We start from the raw sequence: 22611 nt of genomic DNA on the forward strand, positions 1-22611 counted from the left end.
TCATGTTCGAATTTTCCTCATTTTACATTTTTTCAATGACATCACGCAAGAAACGGGAAAGTACATACATATGTATGGGAGAGTGTTTATATGTGCGTAAAAATTATAACTTTTGGAATGTTTGTTTAAAGCCGTGCGAAGGCGGAGCGGTCTTCTAGTATAGATATATATTTAAAGCTCAATATACTTACAATCAATCGTCCTTGGATTTTGATCATGTTTTGAACTACGATGAAATATTAGAAAGCTGCTGCCACCACTAATGTTGCCAGCGTCTTCATCTTCAGGCGTTGCTGTTACGCTATTACTAGTGCCGTGCCATAGATTCGATAAGAACTGTGAGCCAGCTTGTCGTAGACCACCCACGCTACTACCGAATCCATGGTGCGTTTGACGATTGCCAAAATTTTGACTATCTCCAGCGAAATTTTCCGGCGATGTCGGCGATGTTGGTGCAGATGAGGAACCACAACTCGATAAAACCGGTGCTAAAGTTTCCGCACTTAAATCGCTTGCGCCACTGATCTTCTGATCATATTCAAGCTTTTTTTGAATACGTTCATTTAGTGCGCGCTGCCATTCGGCATGTGCTGTCTCTAAGATACCAGATGTTTCATTGCCACGTATAAAATCCAAACAAATCACCGGCCATGCATCCAAGGTTTGTGCAGCTTTAGAATTGTCCTCATCCATGCCAGGTGGATTGATTTCACCCTTGGCTTTGATATTACGTAAATTGCGATCATAGTTAACGCGTTTAAAGCGATTAGCGTTATCATCGTTAACACTCTTTTTTCGCGCCATACGTAAATAACGCTTAATCGTATCACTAACGGACTGTGAAACATCCTCATTATCGATTGAGCTCTTGCGGCAATGCTGATGTTGGCTGCCTGTTGACGCGGGTGTGCTGGTGCCTTTCTCCGTTTCATCATCAGTGGCGCCCGGTGTGCAACTTAATGCTGCCTCATCCCGTTTGAGATCCTTGTACTCCTCAGCTAAACGTTTGATTTCTTGCAATGGAATAAAATTCGTTTGAGTGCCGCACGAATTGAAAGATTTCACAACCTGTGGCTGTCTCACACGTCTCGAAGCTCTATTACTTGTCCTATCTTTGTTTAAGGCTGCTAGGTTGAGTGTATTCGGTGGCTTACGTTGTCGTGGCGCAGGTGAGGGCGGCACAGGGCTGGCACCAGGATCCTTGGCGACGTGACGCAATGGTTTTTTTGGCACTGCGCCAGTTGTTATTGCATTTGTTATATTTGGTGTTACAGTGTTGTTTCTTATGGTAGTTGGGGGTCCATCGCACTGTGTACTAAATGACAACTGGTCTTGATTTGTTGGTGCTAAACTCAAATCCTGACCTTTGCTACTACCGCCAAACTTAGCACCACTGATACCCGCACCAAAATGTAGTAAACTACACATTGATGATGCATGTCTCATATGCGGGCGTGCACCCTTTAATAACGGTGTGGAATGTGTACTCAAAACGCGATGCAACTGTTGTTTTTTAAGGGTATTATATATTTGCTTAAGCAAGACCTTATCCTCGAGTATAGCTGGCGTAATCTCCTGTGGTGGTATTGCGAATGCATTTAAACCCGCACTACGTGAAAGCCTACGTAACCGTTCGACCAATTGATCGATTTCATTCAGTTGCTGCAGATCTTTAGGAAGTTGTTGCGTAAAAAACCCGGAACCACTGCCGCTGTTAATAGTTGAGAGTACCCTAGGACGCCGTGCACTTGGTGAAGCTGTCTGATCTGGTCGCACTGTTTTCGAGCTAAGCAATGTCGTTGTTTTGCAAACATCATCAAGCTTTAAGTAAGACTGCAAAAGATCGATCACACGATCGGCATTATAAGCTTCTTCCTGCTCTAATGCTTCTAACGTCATTGGTCCCTTTTGACCCGTATGCTGCAATAAGTGTTTCAAGCGACGCTTCGAATTGCGTACGGCGCCTGGATAAGACGATTTGCGACGCCATAATATGAAACGCGGTTCGTTAGCACAAATATGTTGAAAATTTGCCTCAATCTTGGGTATATCTTCTTTACGATTTTGTGCGCCTTCTGGTATAAGCTTACGTCCAGCATCGGCCATATATTTCCAAGTTTTGCGTGTGAGTAACCATCGTTCACGTTTCTTCTCTTTCTCTTTGATTGTTGGACGCCGACGCGTTGGCTGTGGTGTTGCTGCAGTCACTGCAAATGAGGGTAATTTCAAACTAGTATCCGTTGCTGTTGGTTGCCAAACTGAAAAATCAGGCTGTGCCACCGACGGCGCCTGAGCGGCATTTATCTCTTGATATAGCTCATTTAGTGCATCATCCAGCGGTCCAGAACGTTTCTTCACAACTTGCACCGGACGCCGCAATGTAGTGCCACTTACCGGCAATTTCCATGTATCCTTCTTGGCATCCATGTTGAATGATGTGAATATTACACGATTTAAGCCAAAATGAAAACTCGTTTAGTTCGTGAAAAAATATTTGGACGTTGAAGCTTCCCTGTGAAGGAAAAGCATAAAATAAAACAATTACATTATTTCACGTTAGATTTTGTAATGACTACTTAATTACACTGTAAAATACTCAGTTGGGTATTGGGCCAAGCTAATTTGTACCGGGAGATTGAGTCATAAGTAAAAAAAAAAAATAATAATTATTAATTACAGGATATACATAGGTACTGAAAAATCTAAAATATAAATAAAAATTCAGTATTTTTTCGTTATATAAAATTTATATTTTTTTCGAAACTCTAACTTTGACCATTCATAGCATCTGTCATATAAGCTTGACCGAAGAGTTTTATACACCATTAAATTAATAAGTTTATTCTGAAATTAATAATAATTTAAAAAATCGTTTTTCGATCTTCCACTTTTAGAGGCTAACTTTAATAATCGGAGAATACACTTTTTTTTTCATCCTCAATCTCCCAAAAAAAAATATTTTGGCCCAATACCCAGAAAAAAAATCAATTTGGTCATATAGTGTTATATCTAGCTGCAGTTACACTACGAATTATCACATATCCGCAATGAAATATTTGTGTATTTTGGTCTATGTATAGCGTAGAGTGCTAGAACATTCAAGCACGATCGTGATTATAAAAATGTTCACTGAATTTTTCGCTGAATATATGAGAAAAATCCCGTGCTTTCCCTTGCACTGTTAATTAGAAACTGTAACATTTTTAATATGCGGCTCTTTCTTAAATAATTTCCGCCTTTAGCTGCATTTGTGGGATTTGCGTTGATAGTTCGAATCTGACTTAATGGCCTAAAAACTGAAATAATAAATAATATTTGCGTGAGGCACTAAATTTTGTTTTGCATTTTAAAAACAACACATTTTCTACCCTTCTTTTTGTTGTTTTACTACAAAAGCATACGATTCATAAAGCTCACCTTTTTAATTCAAATCTGAAAATGTATATATATTCAGGTGGAAATTGCTTTGTTTAATAATTCACGCTTCAGCCCCTACTTATTGTAGCAGAAATGGCAGCATTTCCAAATGGTCATATAAATTTGCTTCGATACAACATTTCCTCGCTTTGGCAGCGTCGAAATAATAGAACTCAAAATTTTATTGCCAATATTTGCACTCATTCGTGTCTTATGAAAATAACACCTTTTTCGCCATTGCAAAAAGCACTGCCATTAAGGAGGAAATCTAATATTGCTCTTGGCTCTCCTAATATCCAAAATACTTACAAAATTTTAGCGCAACAAAAACACCTACCTGGCTGTTTTATATGGTTATTATACCTTATCGTGGGCATTAGTGATGAGCGATATTGCTATTTTTAATCACTCTGATTTCAGTGATTGTTATTTTTAAATCACTGTGATTTTATATTGCTATCGCGGTCGCAACAAAAAAAAACGAACTTATGAGAATTTGTACTCCATATTTTTTTTTTTAATTTTTTACATTTACTAATTAATATATTTTTTGTAGATTTAAATGTTTTCGTAATCACCATACCCAAATTATCGAAATCGCAACTATAATTTCTACTGTGATCACTGAACAGTGATTTCCACTTTCGAACTGCTATTGCTATTGAACAGTGATTGCTACTTTTCGAACTGCTATTGCTACAGTGATCGAATTAGAATTACTGAACTGCTATTGCTACAGTGATCGAATTAGAATTTCTGAACTCCTATATATACTGTGATCGAACAAAAGCGCTGAACTTATCTATAGCTACTGTGATTGAACTCAAATTACTGAACTGCAATTACGATTTTAAATCACTGCTATTTACAAAAATTGATCGCAGTTGCTATATGCGATTTTTCAATCCCAGTGAAAAAATCACCGGTAGTGAAATATTGCTCATCACTAGTGGGCATGTGAGATACGTATGTGCATACACATGTGCTTTCAATGTGAAAAGTTACGCGGCACAAATAAGGATGTACAATCTGCAATTTGTAATATTTTAACGGGTGATCTAAATGGAGGATGGAGGTACTTTTTTTAATAGACCGTGGTCCGACGCAGCATCTCGGTCATACGTCAGTATGGAACAACTTGACACATTTTACGTCGAGACCTTAAATTGAAAACGTACAAAATACAGCTTGTGCATGAACTGACTCGGCTCGCTCGACCTTTCCAAGCGGCATCGATTAACTATATGGGCTCTTGAAAAGTTCCAAGAAGATCCGACATTTTTGAACCAAATTCTGTTCAACGATGAGACTCAGCAAGCAAAATTGAAATTGAAGCTCAAGATCTCGGTAAAATTTGGTTTAAAGAAGACTTCGCCACTTCCCACACATCGCATTAATGAATAGATCTGTTGAAATAACATTTCGGTGAGAAAAGAATTTCATGTTTTGAGATCGTGTGATATCACAACGTTAGACTTTTTCCTGTGGAGATATGAAAAGTCTAAAGTCTATGTCTAAAGTATATGCGGATAATCCCACTTCGATTCAGGCCTTGGAGCAAAGCAACACGCCATTCGCCAATTACCAGTCGACATGCGCGAGTCAACGAAAATTGTACTCAACGGATGGACCAACTGAACAGTACCCGCTTTTGAAAGAGATAATCTTTAAAAAGTGAATGCCAAATAATGTGCTTTCGAACGATAATAAACATTCTCCATTAAAATTGTATGTTTTGGGTTTTTTCCTCTAAAAAAGGGAATTTCGAAAAGGATCACCAATTATAGTTGAGCAATTCAAATCCACTTAATAAGACAACCTCCTAATTCAAAAGACAATTACGCGTTCTTGTTCACATTCAGCTGGAAACAAGCAAAAGAAATGATTTAGTACTCAAGTTTTTTTTAGTACTTGAAACAAATTTCCAATCCTCATCAAGATATCTCAATTTAAACTCAAATTCTCGCTGCACGGACGGACGATCGGACTTCGCCACTTCCCACACATCGCATTAATGAATAGATCTGTTGAAATAACATTTCGGTGAGAAAAGAATTTCATGTTTTGAGATCATGTGATATCACAACGTTAGACTTTTTCCTGTGGAGATATGTAAAGTCTAAAGTCTATGTCTAAAGTCTATGTGGATAATCCCACTTCGATTCAGGCCTTGGAGCAAAGCAACACGCCATTCGCTAATTACCAGTCGACATGCGCGAGTCAACGAAAATTGTACTCAACGGATGGACCAACTGAGACGTACCCGCTTTTGAAAGAGATAATCTTTAAAAAGTGAATGCCAAATATTGTGCTTTCGAACGATAATAAACTTTCTCCATTAAATTTGAATGTTTTGGGGTTTTTCCTCTAAAAAAGGGATTCTCGAACAGGAACACCAATTATAGTTGAGCAATTCAAATCTACTTAATAAGACAACCTCCTAATTCAAAAGAGGAACTGATTTGCAGAGATAAAAGTACAATTACGCGTTCTTGTTCACATTCAGCTGGAAAAAAGCATAAGAAATGATTTAGTACTCAAGTTTTTTTTAGTACTTGAAACAAATTACCAATCGTCATCAAGATATCTCAATTTAAACTGAAATTCTCGCTTGCACGGACGGACGATCGGATAGACCGATTTTGGTATACATATATCTAACTCGTTAAAATTTACGAAAGATATAGTACAAGTGGTATAGGTTATGTTACATTCGTTGGTTGTTCCCAAAGGAAACTCACTTAGACTATTGAGGACAGTCCTTTGTGATACCAAAAGATATACACCCTCACCTCAATTTAAGAATCGATAAAGTACCTACCACAAATGCAAAAGTTTTTTACTTCTTATCCTTCAATATAGAATCCTTGGATTCGATGACAGCGCCCTTTAAGCTAGTTAGTGAGTGTCTAATATTTTTATAAGTAACTCCGAACTACTTTGCTATCAGAAGTGTCTAGATAACGGGTCACCACGGAATAGCTGGAAACTTCAAAGTAGACCAGCTTGCAAAAGAGAGTATCTAGTAACATTGGCGTCGCATTGGAAGCGTGTGTTGTAGTACGTGGGCAACTTGCGCTAGAGTGCTGGACACACTGCACAGTGGTTGCGCCCATAGGACAAAATTCAAAAAATTCATAACAACAAAAATTTCCGAAAAGTTACCAAATCGTCTCTAAAATGTCCAAGCTTCTTCATGGCAAACCGGTTTTTACTGCAAATATAACGGGACATTCTAAAAATAGAATGCATAGCGTGATCAACTGTTCAATTTTGTAGCGAAACTGCGCTAAGTTAGCTTTTCGTGAAAACAAAATTGAATTTCAAAGTGGGCGAACGTTTGCTAGAGAGGTCCGATTTTGATTATTTAAAAAGAATTTTATTGTTGCAGGTATTTACTTTAATAAATTTTTTGTTGTGTATTTTTGATTGATTATACTTTTTTTGTGTATTTTTTAACGTAATTTTCATGTTTAAATAGACATTTAGTTATGTTACCCCACGATCCCCCCTTTATGAGTGTTATCGGTGTATTTGTCAATGTTTTAAGGTAATACAAATGTTAGGTGCAGCTGCCGATATTTGCCCATATGTTTATATTCGTGCATAAACTTAAGCTGTCGTCTTACTGTTGCTCAAATTTAGTTTGGTAGAACAAAGCATTAAAAACAAAAGCTACGCAGTAGAGATGAGAAAACTTAACATTTGTATTGGTTACATTTGCAAAAAAAGTGTTGCTTATTGGACTAAATGCAATCGTTGTAAAGTTTCAATTGTTCAGTGGTTCCACCGTAGGCCAAAAATCAAAAAATCCATCTCTCGATTTTTTGACAAAATGTCAACCGATGGCCTCTAAATTGTCCAAACTTCTTATTTTCAAACCGGGTTTTCCCAAAAATCTAACGGTACTTTCTAAAAATAGAGTTAAACGCATGAACAACTGTAATTTTTAAAGCACATCAGACATTTTTTTTTAAATTCGCAGCAACAACACACTTCAAATTGTTCTGGTAATTGTTCAGGTTAACGAATCAAGATTATTTTTAATGGCTTTTGAAGCTAAAGGTATTTATTATAACTTGTGAAATTAATTAAGACCAACGTGATTTTTATTTTTTGTGAAATTAGTCTGCGTCTTCAATGTCTTCAATGTGTTTACATAAAGTTTTAGTTGTGTTCCCCCGCGATCCCCCGTTATATTTATTTTACATTGTCTTTACCAGAGTCTTAAGGTAATAAAAGTGTTAAAGTTAGGTGCGGAAATTTGCAGATGTAGAAGTAATCGTCAAAATAATAATGGCCTTTGAATGACCTATTTTTAAGTTCAAACTCATTATAATTGGACTAAAAAAGCTTGGAAAGAAGGATTTTACCATCTTTATTTCAATCTATGTACGGTTTACTAGAGGATGCATTATAAGTTTTTGTTCTAATTATAATGGCTGTTGAAAATGAACTGTATTAAATTGGTTGATAATTTGCTTTTTTCCTACATAACTTTTTTATATGATATGTGGGGGTTGGATGGGGGAAACTATAACGACAAATCATGTTCAGCTTGTTTATCGCTTTCTTAAATGATTTTACAAAGCCTTACTGAAAGTTTTGACGCTCCGACCATGACCATGAGAAGTATTTTTGCGCATGATTGCCATATAATGGCAATTACAGTTCTATGGGAGCTATAGGACGTAGTAGTCCGATGGGGCCAATTTTTTTACTATATATTTAAAATAATTTTCAAAGCGATATCTCAACGGGAAGTATTTATGACCGCACCTTCATACAAGCCCAACCACTGTGCACTGTGCAGTTGCGAGGTCTTTCTGGCCCGTGGTGGACCGAAAACGATCCAGTTGTTAACGCTTAGGAAAACTTATCTCTCACAAATCATTGATGTGCTTACTGGTCACTGTCTAATAGGCACACATGCGGTGAGATTAAAGATTAAGCCAGCCGCTACTTCCCAAAGTTGCTTAGAGGAATCAACCAGCACTTTCTCCTCCAATGTCCAGCATTCGCTAGACTAAAGTTAAAATACCTCGCTCGGCACATCTTCATCATTTTTTATGAAGGTAGTATTTTTTACTTCCATGGGAAATTCCTTTAAATATTTAATTCGTATTATTGTACACTCGGCATTAACTGAATTTGGTTTTTGCTTCACTTCTTTTGATTTTAATTTTCATATTTGGTAGACGATTTTCTCCTGTCATTGAAAATAATGGAAAAGCATGAATTAGTTTATTGCTATTTAACTAATTATTGAGTAACAACATAAATTAATTGCACTTTTGTAAATTAAAACATCAAGCGAATAAATTGCTAAAATTCCTTTAATTACCGCTACGATAGCATTCTGCCGTGTGTTTACTTACTTTTTAATAGTATTGTGCCTTTGCAATTTCCACTTTATTTGTTTATTATGGATTAAAAAAAAAGCATTGTGAAGAAAATCGTTCGGGATTACCTTTACTTAACTTCCCGCAACACAAAATGCGGCTATTCTTGAACTAATTTAACTAGAATAAATATTAAATGAAACAAGTATGGAATGGTTAAGTTCGAATATAACAGAACATTTCCTCACTAAATATCCGAACTCTAAATTTATTAGCAATATGAATCGTATGCACGTATGTTAAATTCAGCCATTTGTGGTTTTTGAAAATAACTCCGTTTCGTCCATTGGCCGATGTACTGGTGTATGCATGTTTCTCTTGCATTCTAAAATATGTGGACCAAATAGGTCTGGTTAGGTTAATGGGGATCACCCCAATGAATCCCACTTAGACAGGGAAAATCGCCAGTCCTTTGTAATGCCGCGAACTCCTTTGTATACATGGATATCAGATATCTTCAGGCGTCGAGAAAGCGCTTTGTGCCTTTTATACATTTATTAAGGTGGCTAATATCTAAATGAGCTAGTTCAACAGGTACGACCAAATTGGTGCCGCCGACATGTTTCAACCTCAGTCTTGCAAAAGCTGGGCAGTGAAGGAGAAATTGTCTAGATGTTTCTCGTCTTCCTCCATGCAACATCGGTAAGTAGCATCCGATGTAGGATGTTTAGCCCTAGAGGTAACTTTACTTAAAGCAAGTTGTTCAGTGGACCTTTCTGATCCTCTCTGGGCCAAAAGGACCTCGAAGCCCCGCAGATGCTGGTTCTCAGCCACTGAGCCCGCCTATTGAGCTCTGTGGAACAAGTAATTTTAATGTGACACATTTAATATATGAATAAAGAATTTTGATGTATCGTATTACGTTGAAATTTGTCAACTAATGTCTGAGATTTGGTATGGGACCCAAAAGTGGTATCACGCCGATTTTTTGTTTAGCATATCAATTTGATTGCAGCTCTTCTGTACTATCTGAAAATATTTGAATATTCCTTATACTTGCAATTACCATTTAAAGCTTTAAAATATATAGTCTGACCTTGATAATTTTTAGACTTTGAAGGCACTGTTTACAAGGCTTTATTTTAATATTTTTATTGGAGGTTGATATTTTTGTACTGTCCAAAAAATAATTAACCATGGTTAGAAGAAGCAGACAAAACTTCAAATACTTCTAACATATGGTAAATAATATATGCTGATTGTTTGTAAATATAGAAGTATCTTGTTTGAGACTTAATGTATAATTAATACAGAATAAGTAAATATTTATTAATAATAATGTATTTAGTTTTGAATATTTATCAGTATCGGCCAAAAATTTTTAATCGGTTGTTACACTAATAAAAAGTTGACCTGCATAGCTAAAGTTCAACAAGAAAGCAAAGCAAAGAAAGTTCCGCAAAGCAATTTTTCAATCAATCAATATCAATCCGTATTACGAATTAGTTTCTTAGAGTTACTACGCGATTCACCAATAAAATTCTATTATAAATCGAAACGAAGAGGCACATATTTGGCTGCAAATAATTCTACACACACACACTACACATTCTTAGATATACTGATGAGAATAGCGCACCTAATTTATTAGTTTTTTTTTTAATTACTATATAATTTGGGAAGAAGAATTGCTGTATCTGTGAAGAAAAAATCCAGTGTGGACAGTTTTTGCATACAATTGCAGAGAACACGTGAAGACATCGAAAAAAATAATTTTAAATTTTCTATGAAATAAAGAAACTTATGAAAAGCGCTTCAAGGGCGGCAATATTCGTATATTTAACACTAGATTGCCGAAACCCGTCAATTTGACGGGATTGAGTTTAATGCTTAAAAATTCTTAACATTGAAACAGTATTTTTTAATTATTAGGGCTCAGCCAAGGAGTTTACTTACATATAAAATGTATTGAAGATAATAGTGAATAAACATTTCTAGGTTTTTATTAATAATTTACAAGAAAATCGCATTTGAACATACCCGTCAAATTGACAGGTATCGTGTTCGTAAATCTAGTGTTAAGGAAGCAGACTGGAAGTGTATACTCAGATAAGTTTCCAAATCTCACGAGTCCTTCGTCGAAATTAAAGAAAACAAGTAAGGAAGGGCTAAGTTCGGTTGTAACCGAACATTTTATACTCTCGCAATTTATTTATTTAACTTTATTAATATTATATAATACAAAATTTGACGCAAATATTCGTCATATATATTGTATAAAGTCCCTTGGAAACCCTAATATTAGGTTAGAAGCACTGAGGTCCACATGTTCGATATATGGGCCTTAAAAACCTATGGTCCAATTTCGGCGATTTTTAGAATGGGGCTGCCACACTAGTACTTTTGTGCAAACGTTGTGTGTCACGTAGTATTTGTGCAAAGTTCTGCATCGATATCTTCACTAGTGCTTACTTTATATATTGTAAAGTAAACGATTCAGATTGTCTTCAAAGTTCTGGTACATAGGAAGTAGGTGTGGTTGTGAAGCGATTTGGCCTATTTTCACAAAATATCATTTGGGTGTAAGGAAACTATTACAAACCAAGTTTCATTGAAATCGGTCGGTTAGTTCTTGAGATATGGTTTTTGACCCATAAGTGGGCAATGCCACGCCCATTTTCCATTTTGTAAAAAAATCTGAGTGCAGCTTCCATCTGCCATTTCTTATGTGAAATTTAGTGTGTCTGACGTTTTCTGTTAGTGAGTTAACCCACTTTTAGTAATTTTCAACCTAACCTTTGTATGGGAGGTAGGCGTGGTTATAATCCGATTTTCTCCACTTTTGGGCTGTATAAGCTCGTACCTAAAAAAAAAGAACCCAGGAAGTTTCCTCGATATAGCTTTAGTAGTTTGCGAGATATGTACAAAAAACTTAGTAGGGGGCGTTGCCACGCCTACTTCCCCAAAAAAATTACATCCACATATGCCACTTCATAGTGCGATCCTTCATTCCAAATTTTATTTCCATAGCTTTATTTATGGCTTAGTTATGGCACTTTATGTATTTTCGGTTTTCGCCATTTTGTGGGCGTGGTAGTGGTCCGATTATGCCCAAGTTTCATTGAGATATCTTAATTTTTACTCAAGTTACAGCTTGCACGGACGGACGGACAGACAGACATCCGGATTTGAACTTTTCTCGTCACCCTGATCATTTTGATATATATAACCCTATATCTAACTCGCTTAGTTTTAGGACTTACAACCAACCGTTATGTGGACAAAACTATAATACTCTCGTAGCAACTTTGTTGCTAGCAACTTTGTTGCGAGAGTATAAAAATGTATTAAAGCGAGCAAATCAACTATTCAAAGTGTGATTACGATTGTTGAATTGAGCAAGTTTATCAAGACCACAGGATGGTTCAGAGAGGACATGCTAGTGCGAGGGGATTATAGACCCGGCGGAATCACAATGGACCTCCAAAAGTCCAAAGTGCGTCAGGAGACATACACGTTACCTAACCTAAGCCCAATAATCGTAAAGGTTAGGATCGTATGTACATTCGGGTAAAAGGTGTGTAGGTGAAGGGAGCCATATCATATTATTGTACCTGCGCATTGCAGTTTTTAACGCCGAAGAGGAATGCAAATAAATAAAATTGCATTCTAAAAAGTTGATTTTTCGTTTTTAAAATTTTGTGTGAAAATCTAAAAATGAATTCACAGTACAACAATGCATAAATTCAGCTTTTCCGGTCTTTAAAAACATGAAAACAAAGCCAAAATGTCGGTGTGACTTAAATATTATAAATATAATATATAGATGTATGAGCGTGGTAAGCAATATACCACCAAAGCGGCACTAATCGACGACATAAGACTCATTTGGTCAACCATTACACTAGATTTTATTAATAAAACTCTATGGTTCTCTCCCCAATTAAATGTATGAATTTCTTGTCAACAAAGCTACTAATTTCATATGAAATGAAGGTAGAAAAATGAAGTTAGTCGTTTGCAAATTTTTTTACTGTTTTGGTTTTTTTTTTCATTAAAATATTTTAATGAACCGTATTGTGGCCTTTCCTAGCTTATTCAAAGGCAAATTGCTTAAAGTACATTAGAAAAAAATGTGTAGATCTAAACCAAATACTATGGATAATATTTGGTATCAACCAAGCATGCTTGAGAGGCCGATAACCTGATGAAAAGTTCATAACTTGTAATTTCCCACATCAACCACTTAACAGCATGGTAATTTTAAGAATACGTACACTTTTATTAAATTAATCCAATACAACAGTATTAATATAATATACAAATACTTATACATAATAATTAAATACCAAATAAACCAAAAACAAATGTTGCATGTGTAGATATTTTAAGGTACAGACGCATACATACAGACATATAATCAAGTGGATTTTTCTACCCTCGCAGCAAGTTGCACAGAGTATTATAGTTTTGTTCACATAACGGTTGTTTGTATCACCCAGGAATACAAGAGTTGAGATGGATGACGAGTGAAGTTGAAATACGGATGTCTGTCCGTCCGTCTGTCTGTTCGTCTCTTTGTATGTCCGTTCAAGCGGTAACTTGAGTTAAAATTGAGATATCTTAATGAAACTTGGAACACATATTCCTTGGCACCTTGAGGAGGTTGGTATTGAAAATGGGAAATCGGACTATTGTCACGCCCACTAAATGGCGAAACCCGAAAACCTATAAAGCGTCATAACTAAGCCATAAATAAAGTTATGAAAGTAAATTTTGGTAGAGGATCACATTAGGGATGTGCATATCTGTGTGTAATTTTTTTGGGAAATGTGGCCCCGCCCTCAAATAGGATTTTTGTATATGTCTCGAAAACCAATAGACCAAACTTTCTGCAGTCGTTTCTTTTCTTAGTACAGTCCAAAAACAAAACAAATCGGGTAATAACGACGCCCACCTCCCATACAAAGGTTATGTTGAAAATTACTAATAGTGAGTTAACTCACTAACGAAAAACGTCAGAAGCACTATATTTTCCAAAAGAAATGGCAGAAAGAAGCTGCGCTCAGATTTTTTTGCAAAATGGCGTCGCCCACTTATGGGTCAAAAACCATATCTTAGAAACTACTCGACCGCTTTCAATGAAATTCGGTATATAATATTTTCTTGACACCCTGATTCACAAGCACGCCTACTTCCCATATAACTCAATTTTATCCATCTGATTCGTTCACTTTATAATATATACATTAGGAACCAATGAAGATAATGGAATAAAACTATACACAAATACTGTATATCATATCTGTGTCGTTTTACCATAACATCTTAAGTCCTAAAATTGAGTTTTGAGATATTGGCGATTTCCTCTAAAATCTATTGTGTTGAAATTTAATGAGTTATTTTTAATCAAGGATAAAGCAAAACTATTTCTGAAGACATTATATGCCGATTTTGAAAAAAATTTTAGTAAGAAGTATGTTTTATCCGTTGTTTTGTACATAAGATATTTAAAAAAACGAGAAGTTAAGAAAAATCAAATGTTAATTTGACTTAAGATATTTTGTCAAAATGAATACTTCAGTTGGATAATACTTAAGTTGACATAAGAGCTTTTGCTAAAACTGAAACAAATAACTCATTCGATATAAGATTTTTGTATTTGTTTATTTTTAAAACAAGAAATTTATTCATAACAAAAATATACAGCTTCATGTATTGTTTCTTAAATCATATTAATAAGTTCAACTCATAGTACAAAAAATCTGGTTTCAAAGCAAATTAAAGCATTAATTATTCATTAATTTCATCAGCTTCTGTAAGATCTGGATGACAATCTAACTGCTCTTCTGTTGATAAGTTTATATAAATAGCTTATACACTTCATCCACAAGAGGTAACATATCTAAAAGATCTTGTTTTTTTTTGTGCCAATTTTTAAAGGTGCGTCGTAGCATATTTTTAAATCTGTCATTCTCACGCAGTTTATTCCTCGTTTAGATATGTTTATCAATTTAAAAGGTTCTTCTTCATTTAAGGATTTTTTAAAATAAACATTTCCAGTTTCTTTGGTATATCTTAGCCATTTAATATCGATCCAGCTATACTTTTCACCACTGTCATCTACTTTTCTCCATGTAAATAAATTCTTTGATGCATGCGCAAAGTCATATATGTTCGACTGTGCCATTTCATTAACAACAAATTTTTTTGTTACGCCAATTGTTCTGATAAACTGGTACCAATCACGGGGATGGTGAATTTTGGTTGAAGTTAGTTTTTTCCTTTATTCTATCAAAGCATGGTCGCTATCACACTCCATATGAGTATGACCAGGGACCAAGAATTTATGATCTATAATGTCTACATTATTTTTAAATTGCATAAAAATTGCAAAGATAGTTGCAATGAATGAATTTTTATTTTGTCCTGGTCATGAATCACTGTATAAAACAACGTGCTTTGATTGGTATTTAATGTTAATAAATGATCAAACACGCACGATGATATTTCATTACCCCCTCTTTTTGCTATTGCTTCATGCCACATGTAGCATGAGGCCTGATTACTTGCACAATCATGCATAGTAAGATTAAAAGTCCACAAAGGCCTTTTGTAAAAAGAAAGTAAGGTTCTTAATAATGGTGTAGGAAGACACTGCTGTAGGTCAAAACGCAACACTTTAAGTGTAGCATCAGCTAAAGCTCTCTGCTTATCATTTTTTTAGCATCATAAGCTTTTTCTGCTAAATTTACATGTTTAGATTGCTCTAGTTGTAAAGAGTCCAATTCTTCGGGTTTAACAACTTGTATTTTGCATTGGAGCAAATTACACTTATGACAAGTGTCAATTTTAGGTTTTTTAAATTTCAAGTTGGGTGTGCTAAACAATTGCGAAAATTTTGAAATTGAAACGGAATAAGCGTATTTTTCACAATAGAGACGATGCATTTCATTCACAGATAAATCACTTGGCAAATAACGTTTTGATGTGTCCCTTCGAGTATAATGCGACTCATACGATGGGAAGCTTTTAATAAAATCTAAAATTTCATTCTCTTTTGCGATAGAAAGTTTTTTAGCGCATTTATGTTTTCCACGTCCATCGCCGATTACACGCCCATCAAGTTTTGCACTCACAACCGTTTTTATAGATTGTTCTGTCTCGGATAATGTAAATGTAAAGCATTTTTTGCATACTGCGATTTTATTACTACCTACTTCCAGGAAATAATTTTTTGTATAAGGTCTTATCCTTTGTTTTAAGTCATGTTTAGCCTTTTTTACTGTTTTTGTTTCTTAAACTTCAATTAAGCCACTAAGAAATGTTTTGCGTAAATTGTATGAGCCTAGTTCCCAGTACTGTGTGTGTATATATTGCTGTTCTTCAAAAGTGATTCTATCTGCGCATTTCTTTCTGCACGGTTCCAACCTGCGCACTGCACGTGCCTGAACAACCTTACCAGCGCTTGAGGTGTAACTTTGCCCTTTATTCCTGGAATCTTTTGCATCTTTCTTTGAATATTTTTCTGTTTCCACTTTATTTGCAACACTTATAGAGTTTTCCTAATATTAAGTTTTTATTGAAATCACTTTATAAATGTAATCACTATAAAACTTACATCATTATTTTCGGAACTGGAACTTCCTGCAGTACATCCACTTATATTAAAATTTGGATCAATAATGGAATCATCACTATCGAAATCTACATTGCTTATATTATTCAATAAATCACTTTCCATTTTTAAAGTTATTAGCACAACGAATTGTTTTCAACTGATCGCTTATGTGCGCAATAATGCGCTGTGAGCACGCATCCAAACAAACTTTTGTTGAGTTAAAATGCCGTTATGTTCGAAGCGAATTATTGCATAACATTTTATGTAGACTTAAGATGTTTTGCAAAATGTAAATAGTTCTCCCTTTGAATATTCGAGTTTTTTCAAAACAACTTATGTCCATTTAAGTGAAGAAATTATAAGAATATAAGTTTAACATATTAGCGTAAGAGGACATAAGATGTTTTATTGAATACATATTTTTAATTTTTTTTTAATATTAATAGCGCTTCAGTTGAGATACATAAGTTTAAATGAAGAAACCTTTAACAACCAATAAAGCATCTCATAAAGTTTAAGTTTACTTAAAATGTTTTAACGTATGTAATATTTTCAAAAATAAAGATAAGAAAAATACAAAAGGCGATAACTTTCTTTAAAATTGGAATTTTTTAAATCGGATTGGACATAAATATGGACTATGAATAGGAGAACTAGAATATGACCTTTACTCGATTTTGACTTAAGTCGACTTAAGATGTTATGGTAAAACGACACATATATGTGGCTTAACTTGTGGAAAAATTGTCGAAATCGGACTATAACTTTTCAAGGCCCCGGATATCAAACCTGAAAAACTCAGTGGCTTATGGTAATTTTTCTTCGAAAATATAGGTAAATCTCTGATATTTTAATTAAATTCAGAGAGAATCTTTTTATACTCTCGCAACAAAAGTTGCTAAAGAGAGTATTATAGTTTTGTCCACATAACGGTTGTTTGTAAGTCCTAAAACCAAACGAGTTAGATATAAGGTTATATATACCAAAGTGATCAGGGTGACGAGTAAAGTTCAAATCCGGATGTCTGTCTGTCCGTCCGTCCGTCTGTCCGTCCGTGCAAGCTGTAACTTGAGTAAAAATTTAGATATCTTAATGAAACTTGGAACACGTGTTCCTTCGCACCATAAGAAGGCTAATAGGCGTAATCGGACCACTGCCACGCCCATAAAATGGCGAAAACCTAAGACACATAAAGTGTCATAACTAAGCCATAAATGAAGTTATAAAAGTAAAATTTGGAACAAAGGACCACATTAGGAAGGGGCATATTTGGATGTAACTTTTTTGGGGAAATGGGCGTGGCCCCGTCCCCAAATCGGTAATTTGTATATATCTCGCAAACCAATAAAGCTATATAAATCAAACTTTCTGCAGTCGGTTCTCCTACGTACTCTACCACACACCATGAAAATAGTTGAAATCGGATAATAACCACGCTCACCTCCCATACAAAGGTTAGGTTGAAAATTACTAAAAGTGGGTTAACTCACTAGCGAAAATCGTCAGAAACACTAAATTTCACAGAAATAATAACAGAGGGAAGCTGAACTCAGATTTTTTTACAAAATAAAAAGTGGGCGTGGCATCGCCTTCTTATGGGTCAAAAACCATATCTCAGGAACTACTCGACAAATTTCAATGAAATTCGGTATATAATATTTTCTTGACAACCTGATAACACAGACAAAAAAATGGACGAAATTGGTTCACAACCACGATTACTTTCCTTATAACTCAATTTTGAATTCCATCTGATTCCTTCACTTTATATACATAAGGAACCAATGAAGATAGAGGAATAAAACTTTACACAAATAGTGCATATCATCTCTGGCTTCACTTGTGAAAAAATTGTCGAAAACGAACTATAACTTTTCAAGGCCCCAGATATCGAATATATTGAACTCAGCGCCTAAGGATAAATTTTAACCGAAAATATGGTAAATCTCTCAGATAATTTAATGTAATGCTGAGGAAAGTTTTTCCTTCTAATAGTGTGTCTCTGTTTGTTAAAATCGGGTAATAACTTCCCCTAACTCCCATATATCTAATAATAGGGTTTTCAAAAATACGGTGGACTTTATTCCGCATATATGTATTGGTTAATATGTGAGATATCTTAGCAAAATTAAGTGAGTCTTGGATATAGTGTACCCTGCTGGTGAAAATGAATAAAATCGGTTCAGGAATTACCTCAGCCCTCATATACTATATGTAACTATTTTTGTTGTTATATTAAACTTTGTGCCGAATTTAATAAAATTTCTTCAATAAATTGCGATAGTATAAAATGTTCGGTTGCACCCGAACTTAGTCTTTCCTTACTTGTTTTATAATAGTTTGCCTCTGTACAAAGATTATATCGCACATATTTTAGCAAAATTAAGCGAGTGTATAGTTTTCGATATATTTTATCTTGTTGTGAAAATGAGTAAAATCAGTTCAGGAATTACCTCAGCCCTCATATACAATAAATGATGATTTTCGTTATTCTATTGGACTTTATGGTGAACATATGGATCGAATTGTGTTATCCTTATAAAATTACATCAATAAATTGCGAGAGTATGAAACGTTCGGTTGCACCCGAACTTAGCCTTTCCTCCCCACTATGTTAAAGGAAATCGTAAAATGTCCGATTTGTTTGTTTTTCTATTTTGCTTAAGAGTATATTGCATTAAAAATATTAAATTTTAATATTGTACATTTGAACTATTTGTTGCAAAATACGCGATCACCTGAAAAAAATATTTAACAACGACAAAAGTTTGACATATATGCCCCTATATATTATAAGGATAGCTTCAATATTTAGTGTGGCCACCTTTAGCGTTAATTACAGCCAAATGACTGCGGGGCATGCTGTCTAACAAGTTTAAAAAATGTTTTTTTCCAATAGTTCTTCAATACATTTGTATTAAAATGTCGCATTTATTAGAACGATAAGCATATCGCTCGAGCCCGAGCTACATAGTCGTACAGTGAAATTGCAAAGCAAGTCGAATCCTTAAAAAAAAGTCTTTAAAGTGGGAGGAGTTGAAATTTTTTTAGGACAGATATATATTAGTCTTAACTCAAATATGAATTACAATGAATGAATAACAGTTTCAAAGCCCTATGTAGCCTGGTTCAGTAGTTACAGGATGTTGCTTATAGGCACAAATTAAATTGTTATAAATAAACTAAACACTTTTCTCATGACTAATTTGTATACTCTCGCAACAAAGTTGCTAAAGAGAGTATTATAGTTTTGTTCACATAACGGTTGTTTGTAACACCCAAAACTAAACGAGATAGATATAGGGTTACATATACCAAAGTGATCAGGGTGAAGAGTGAAGTGCTGAACACAAAGACGACGACACGACACGATGTAACGACGGCAGATCACAAATGTCGCTTTGAAGCCAGCGTCTTGAACATTTTGAAGACGGCAGCGGCATATCAAACAGCAATTTCATTGTTGCCGTACTAACATCTTTCACTTCAATAAAATTTACATATTTAGTTTAAAGTGAAATTATTTACGCAAAAAATGTAAAAATGGTCGATTTATTTGTTTTAAATAATCGATTGTTATTATAAATGATATATCAAAGTTATTTTACGTTTCTGCTGGCAAAATAACGTCATACTTGTGAGAACTTTGAATAATTTTACATTTCACATGTTAGTGGCAGCTCTACAGCGGCCATTATCGTCAGCAAAATTAGAAACATTTCTAATTTGGCGACAACGACAACTACAAGCCTGTTGTCGCGTAGTCGTGCTGTTGTCAAAAAATCTGTGCCCATAAGAATGCGTATATTTTACTATTTGACAGATGTCGCTCGTCGCTTGTCGTCTTCTATGTGTTCAGCACATGAAGTTCAAATCCGAATGTCTGTCTGTCCGTCCGTCCGTCTGTGCAAACTGTAACTTGAGTAAAAATTAAGAAATCTTGATGAAACTTGGCACACTTATTTCTTGGCAACATAGGAAGGTTGCTTTCGAAAATGAGCAAAATCGGACCACTGCCACTCCCACAAAATGGCGAAAACCGAAAACACATAAAGTGGCATAACTAAGCCATAAATAAAGCTATGGAAATAAAAATTGGTATAAGGGTCGCACTATAAAGGGGCATATTTGGATGTAATTTTTTTGGGGACGTGGGCGTGGCCCCGCCCCCAATTAGGTTTTTTGTACATATCTCGCAAACCAATAGAGCTATACAAATCAAACTTTCTGCAGTCGTTTTTTTTAGCTATTTCTTAATACAGTCCAAAAATTAAAAAAAATCGGATAATAACCACGCCCACCTCCCATACAAAGGTTAGGTTGAAAATTACTAAAAGAGGGTTAACTCACTAACGAAAAACGTCAGAAACACTAAATTTCACATAAAAAGTGGCAGATGGAAGCTGCACTCAGATCTTTTTACAAAATGGAAAATGGGCGTGGTGTCGCCCACTTATGGGTCAAAAACCATATCTCAGGAACTACTCGACCGATTTCAATGAAATTTGGTTTGTAATAGTTTCCTTACATCCCAATGGTATGTTGTGAAAATAGACCAAATCGCTTCACAACCACGCCTACTTCCTATATACCAGAACTTTGAAGACGATCTGAATCGTTTACTTTACAATATATATATGAAGCACTAGTGAAGATATCGGTGCAGAACTTTGCACAAATACTATGTTTATAGTGTGGCAGCCCCATTCTAAAAATCGCCGAAATCGGACCATAGGTTTTTAAGGCTCCATATATCGAACACGAGGACCTCGGTGCTTCTAACCTAATATTATGGTTTCCAACTTTCAATGGACCTTATACAATATACAGTGGCTCACAGCTTATTTGACCCACCTTATATTTTCAAAAATAAATGAGTATAACTTTTTAACTAAAAAAGATAGCAAAAAATAAAAACGCAGTTTTTTTAGTGGATATTGAAGGAATAATACAACGCTTAATTTTTCTTAAATTAACAAAAGGTTTCATATTTATTCAACTTAAAGGAAAAATACTCATGTTTTCAATGTCACAGCTTGTTTGACCCACTGCATTTAATGCACAGCTTCTCTTCCAAGAAGCTTAGCCTAACGGTGCTTTTTTTGTTTCGCACGTAGAATTTTCACTTTTGATTGGATTTTGTTAAGAAAGGACGTGTTACAACTATGGGAAGACGCACAACAATCGAACAACGAGAATTAGTCCTTAAGCACCATAAAAATGGACTTTCTCGGCGAAAAATTGCAAACATTTTGCATATACCAGATGGTACCGTGAAAGTCTTCATCCACAGATTCGTTTTCGAAAACCGCATCAAAAATAAAGGAAGAATAGCGCCAAACAAGGTTTTTAGTAAAACTGATTAACGCTATATTGTGTAAAAAATTAAAAAAAAAAAACCAAAACTAGCCAGTGAGATGCAGGATATAACCGGCAAAACATTTTGTACGGAAAACGTTCGACGTGTTTTAAGAGAACATAATTTTCATGGCCCAGTTGCTCGCAAGAAGCCGTTTATTAATAAAAAAATAGAGACAACCGCTTGAAGTTCGCAAAGGAGCACATAAAAAAAGATGCAGGATTCTGGAATGATGTCATTTTTGCTGATGAGTCCAAATTCAATATTTTTGAATCCGATGGACGATTATATGTGTGGAGGAATCCCAATACAGAGCTTCAAGATAAGCACCTAAAGCCGACTGTAAAGCATGGTGGTGGACATGTAATGGTGTGGGCCCGTATGTCGGCTGCAGGTGTTGGAAGGCTTCAGTTTATAGAGTCAACATTGGACAAAATGCTTTATCTCAATATCCTGAAGGATAATTAGATTCAAAGCGCCGAGGATCTAGGGGTAAAGGAAACTTTTAGATTTTATCAAGACAACGATCGCAAACATACTTCGGGAATCGTTTAAACTTGGCTAATTTACAATTGCCCACATGTGATGAAACCACCGACAATCACCCGAAATAAACGTGATTTTTCAATCTTGTGGTCCATTTTGGATACCAATATCCGCAAACGACAGATCTCCAATAAAAACGATCTTAAAGTTGCGTTGATAGAAGAGTGGGCTAAAATACCTCCAGAAACAACAAAAAAGTTGGTGGAATCTATGCCAAAGCGCCTAAAATTGGTCATAGACGAGAAGGGAGGCCATACAAAATATTAAAATTTTGTTATCCTCTTGTTATTTTGTTAATTTTTATTTAATTTAAGAAATGGATCAAA

At 35.2% G+C, this 22611-nt stretch overlaps 2 protein-coding genes across 6 annotated transcripts in view; one reads left to right on the forward strand and one right to left on the reverse strand.

Annotated features, from left to right (window-relative positions):
* Positions 1–22611, reverse strand: part of LOC105219316 (uncharacterized) — a 60476-nt gene that overhangs the window by 28230 nt on the left and 9635 nt on the right. For 2 of the 5 annotated variants that reach the window (XR_008472184.1, XM_054235634.1), the window contains exon 2: positions 192–2512. Coding sequence is in view for 4 of the 5 variants with exons in the window: in XM_054235634.1 (XP_054091609.1) it covers positions 192–2427 (2236 nt within the window). In the remaining variant the exon portion in view is untranslated. Of the gene's footprint in view, positions 1–191; positions 2513–3023; positions 3223–3417; positions 3720–3754; positions 4060–22611 lie in introns of those variants that run through there. The other 3 variants (XM_054235637.1, XM_054235638.1, XM_054235636.1) reach the window with 3 other exon arrangements.
* Positions 1–22611, forward strand: part of LOC105220274 (zwei Ig domain protein zig-8) — a 101332-nt gene that overhangs the window by 1809 nt on the left and 76912 nt on the right. The window lies entirely within an intron of this gene.

This window comes from Zeugodacus cucurbitae, chromosome X (genome assembly GCF_028554725.1).
Source record: "Zeugodacus cucurbitae isolate PBARC_wt_2022May chromosome X, idZeuCucr1.2, whole genome shotgun sequence".
In the NCBI taxonomy this organism is placed as follows: domain Eukaryota; kingdom Metazoa; phylum Arthropoda; class Insecta; order Diptera; family Tephritidae; genus Zeugodacus; species Zeugodacus cucurbitae.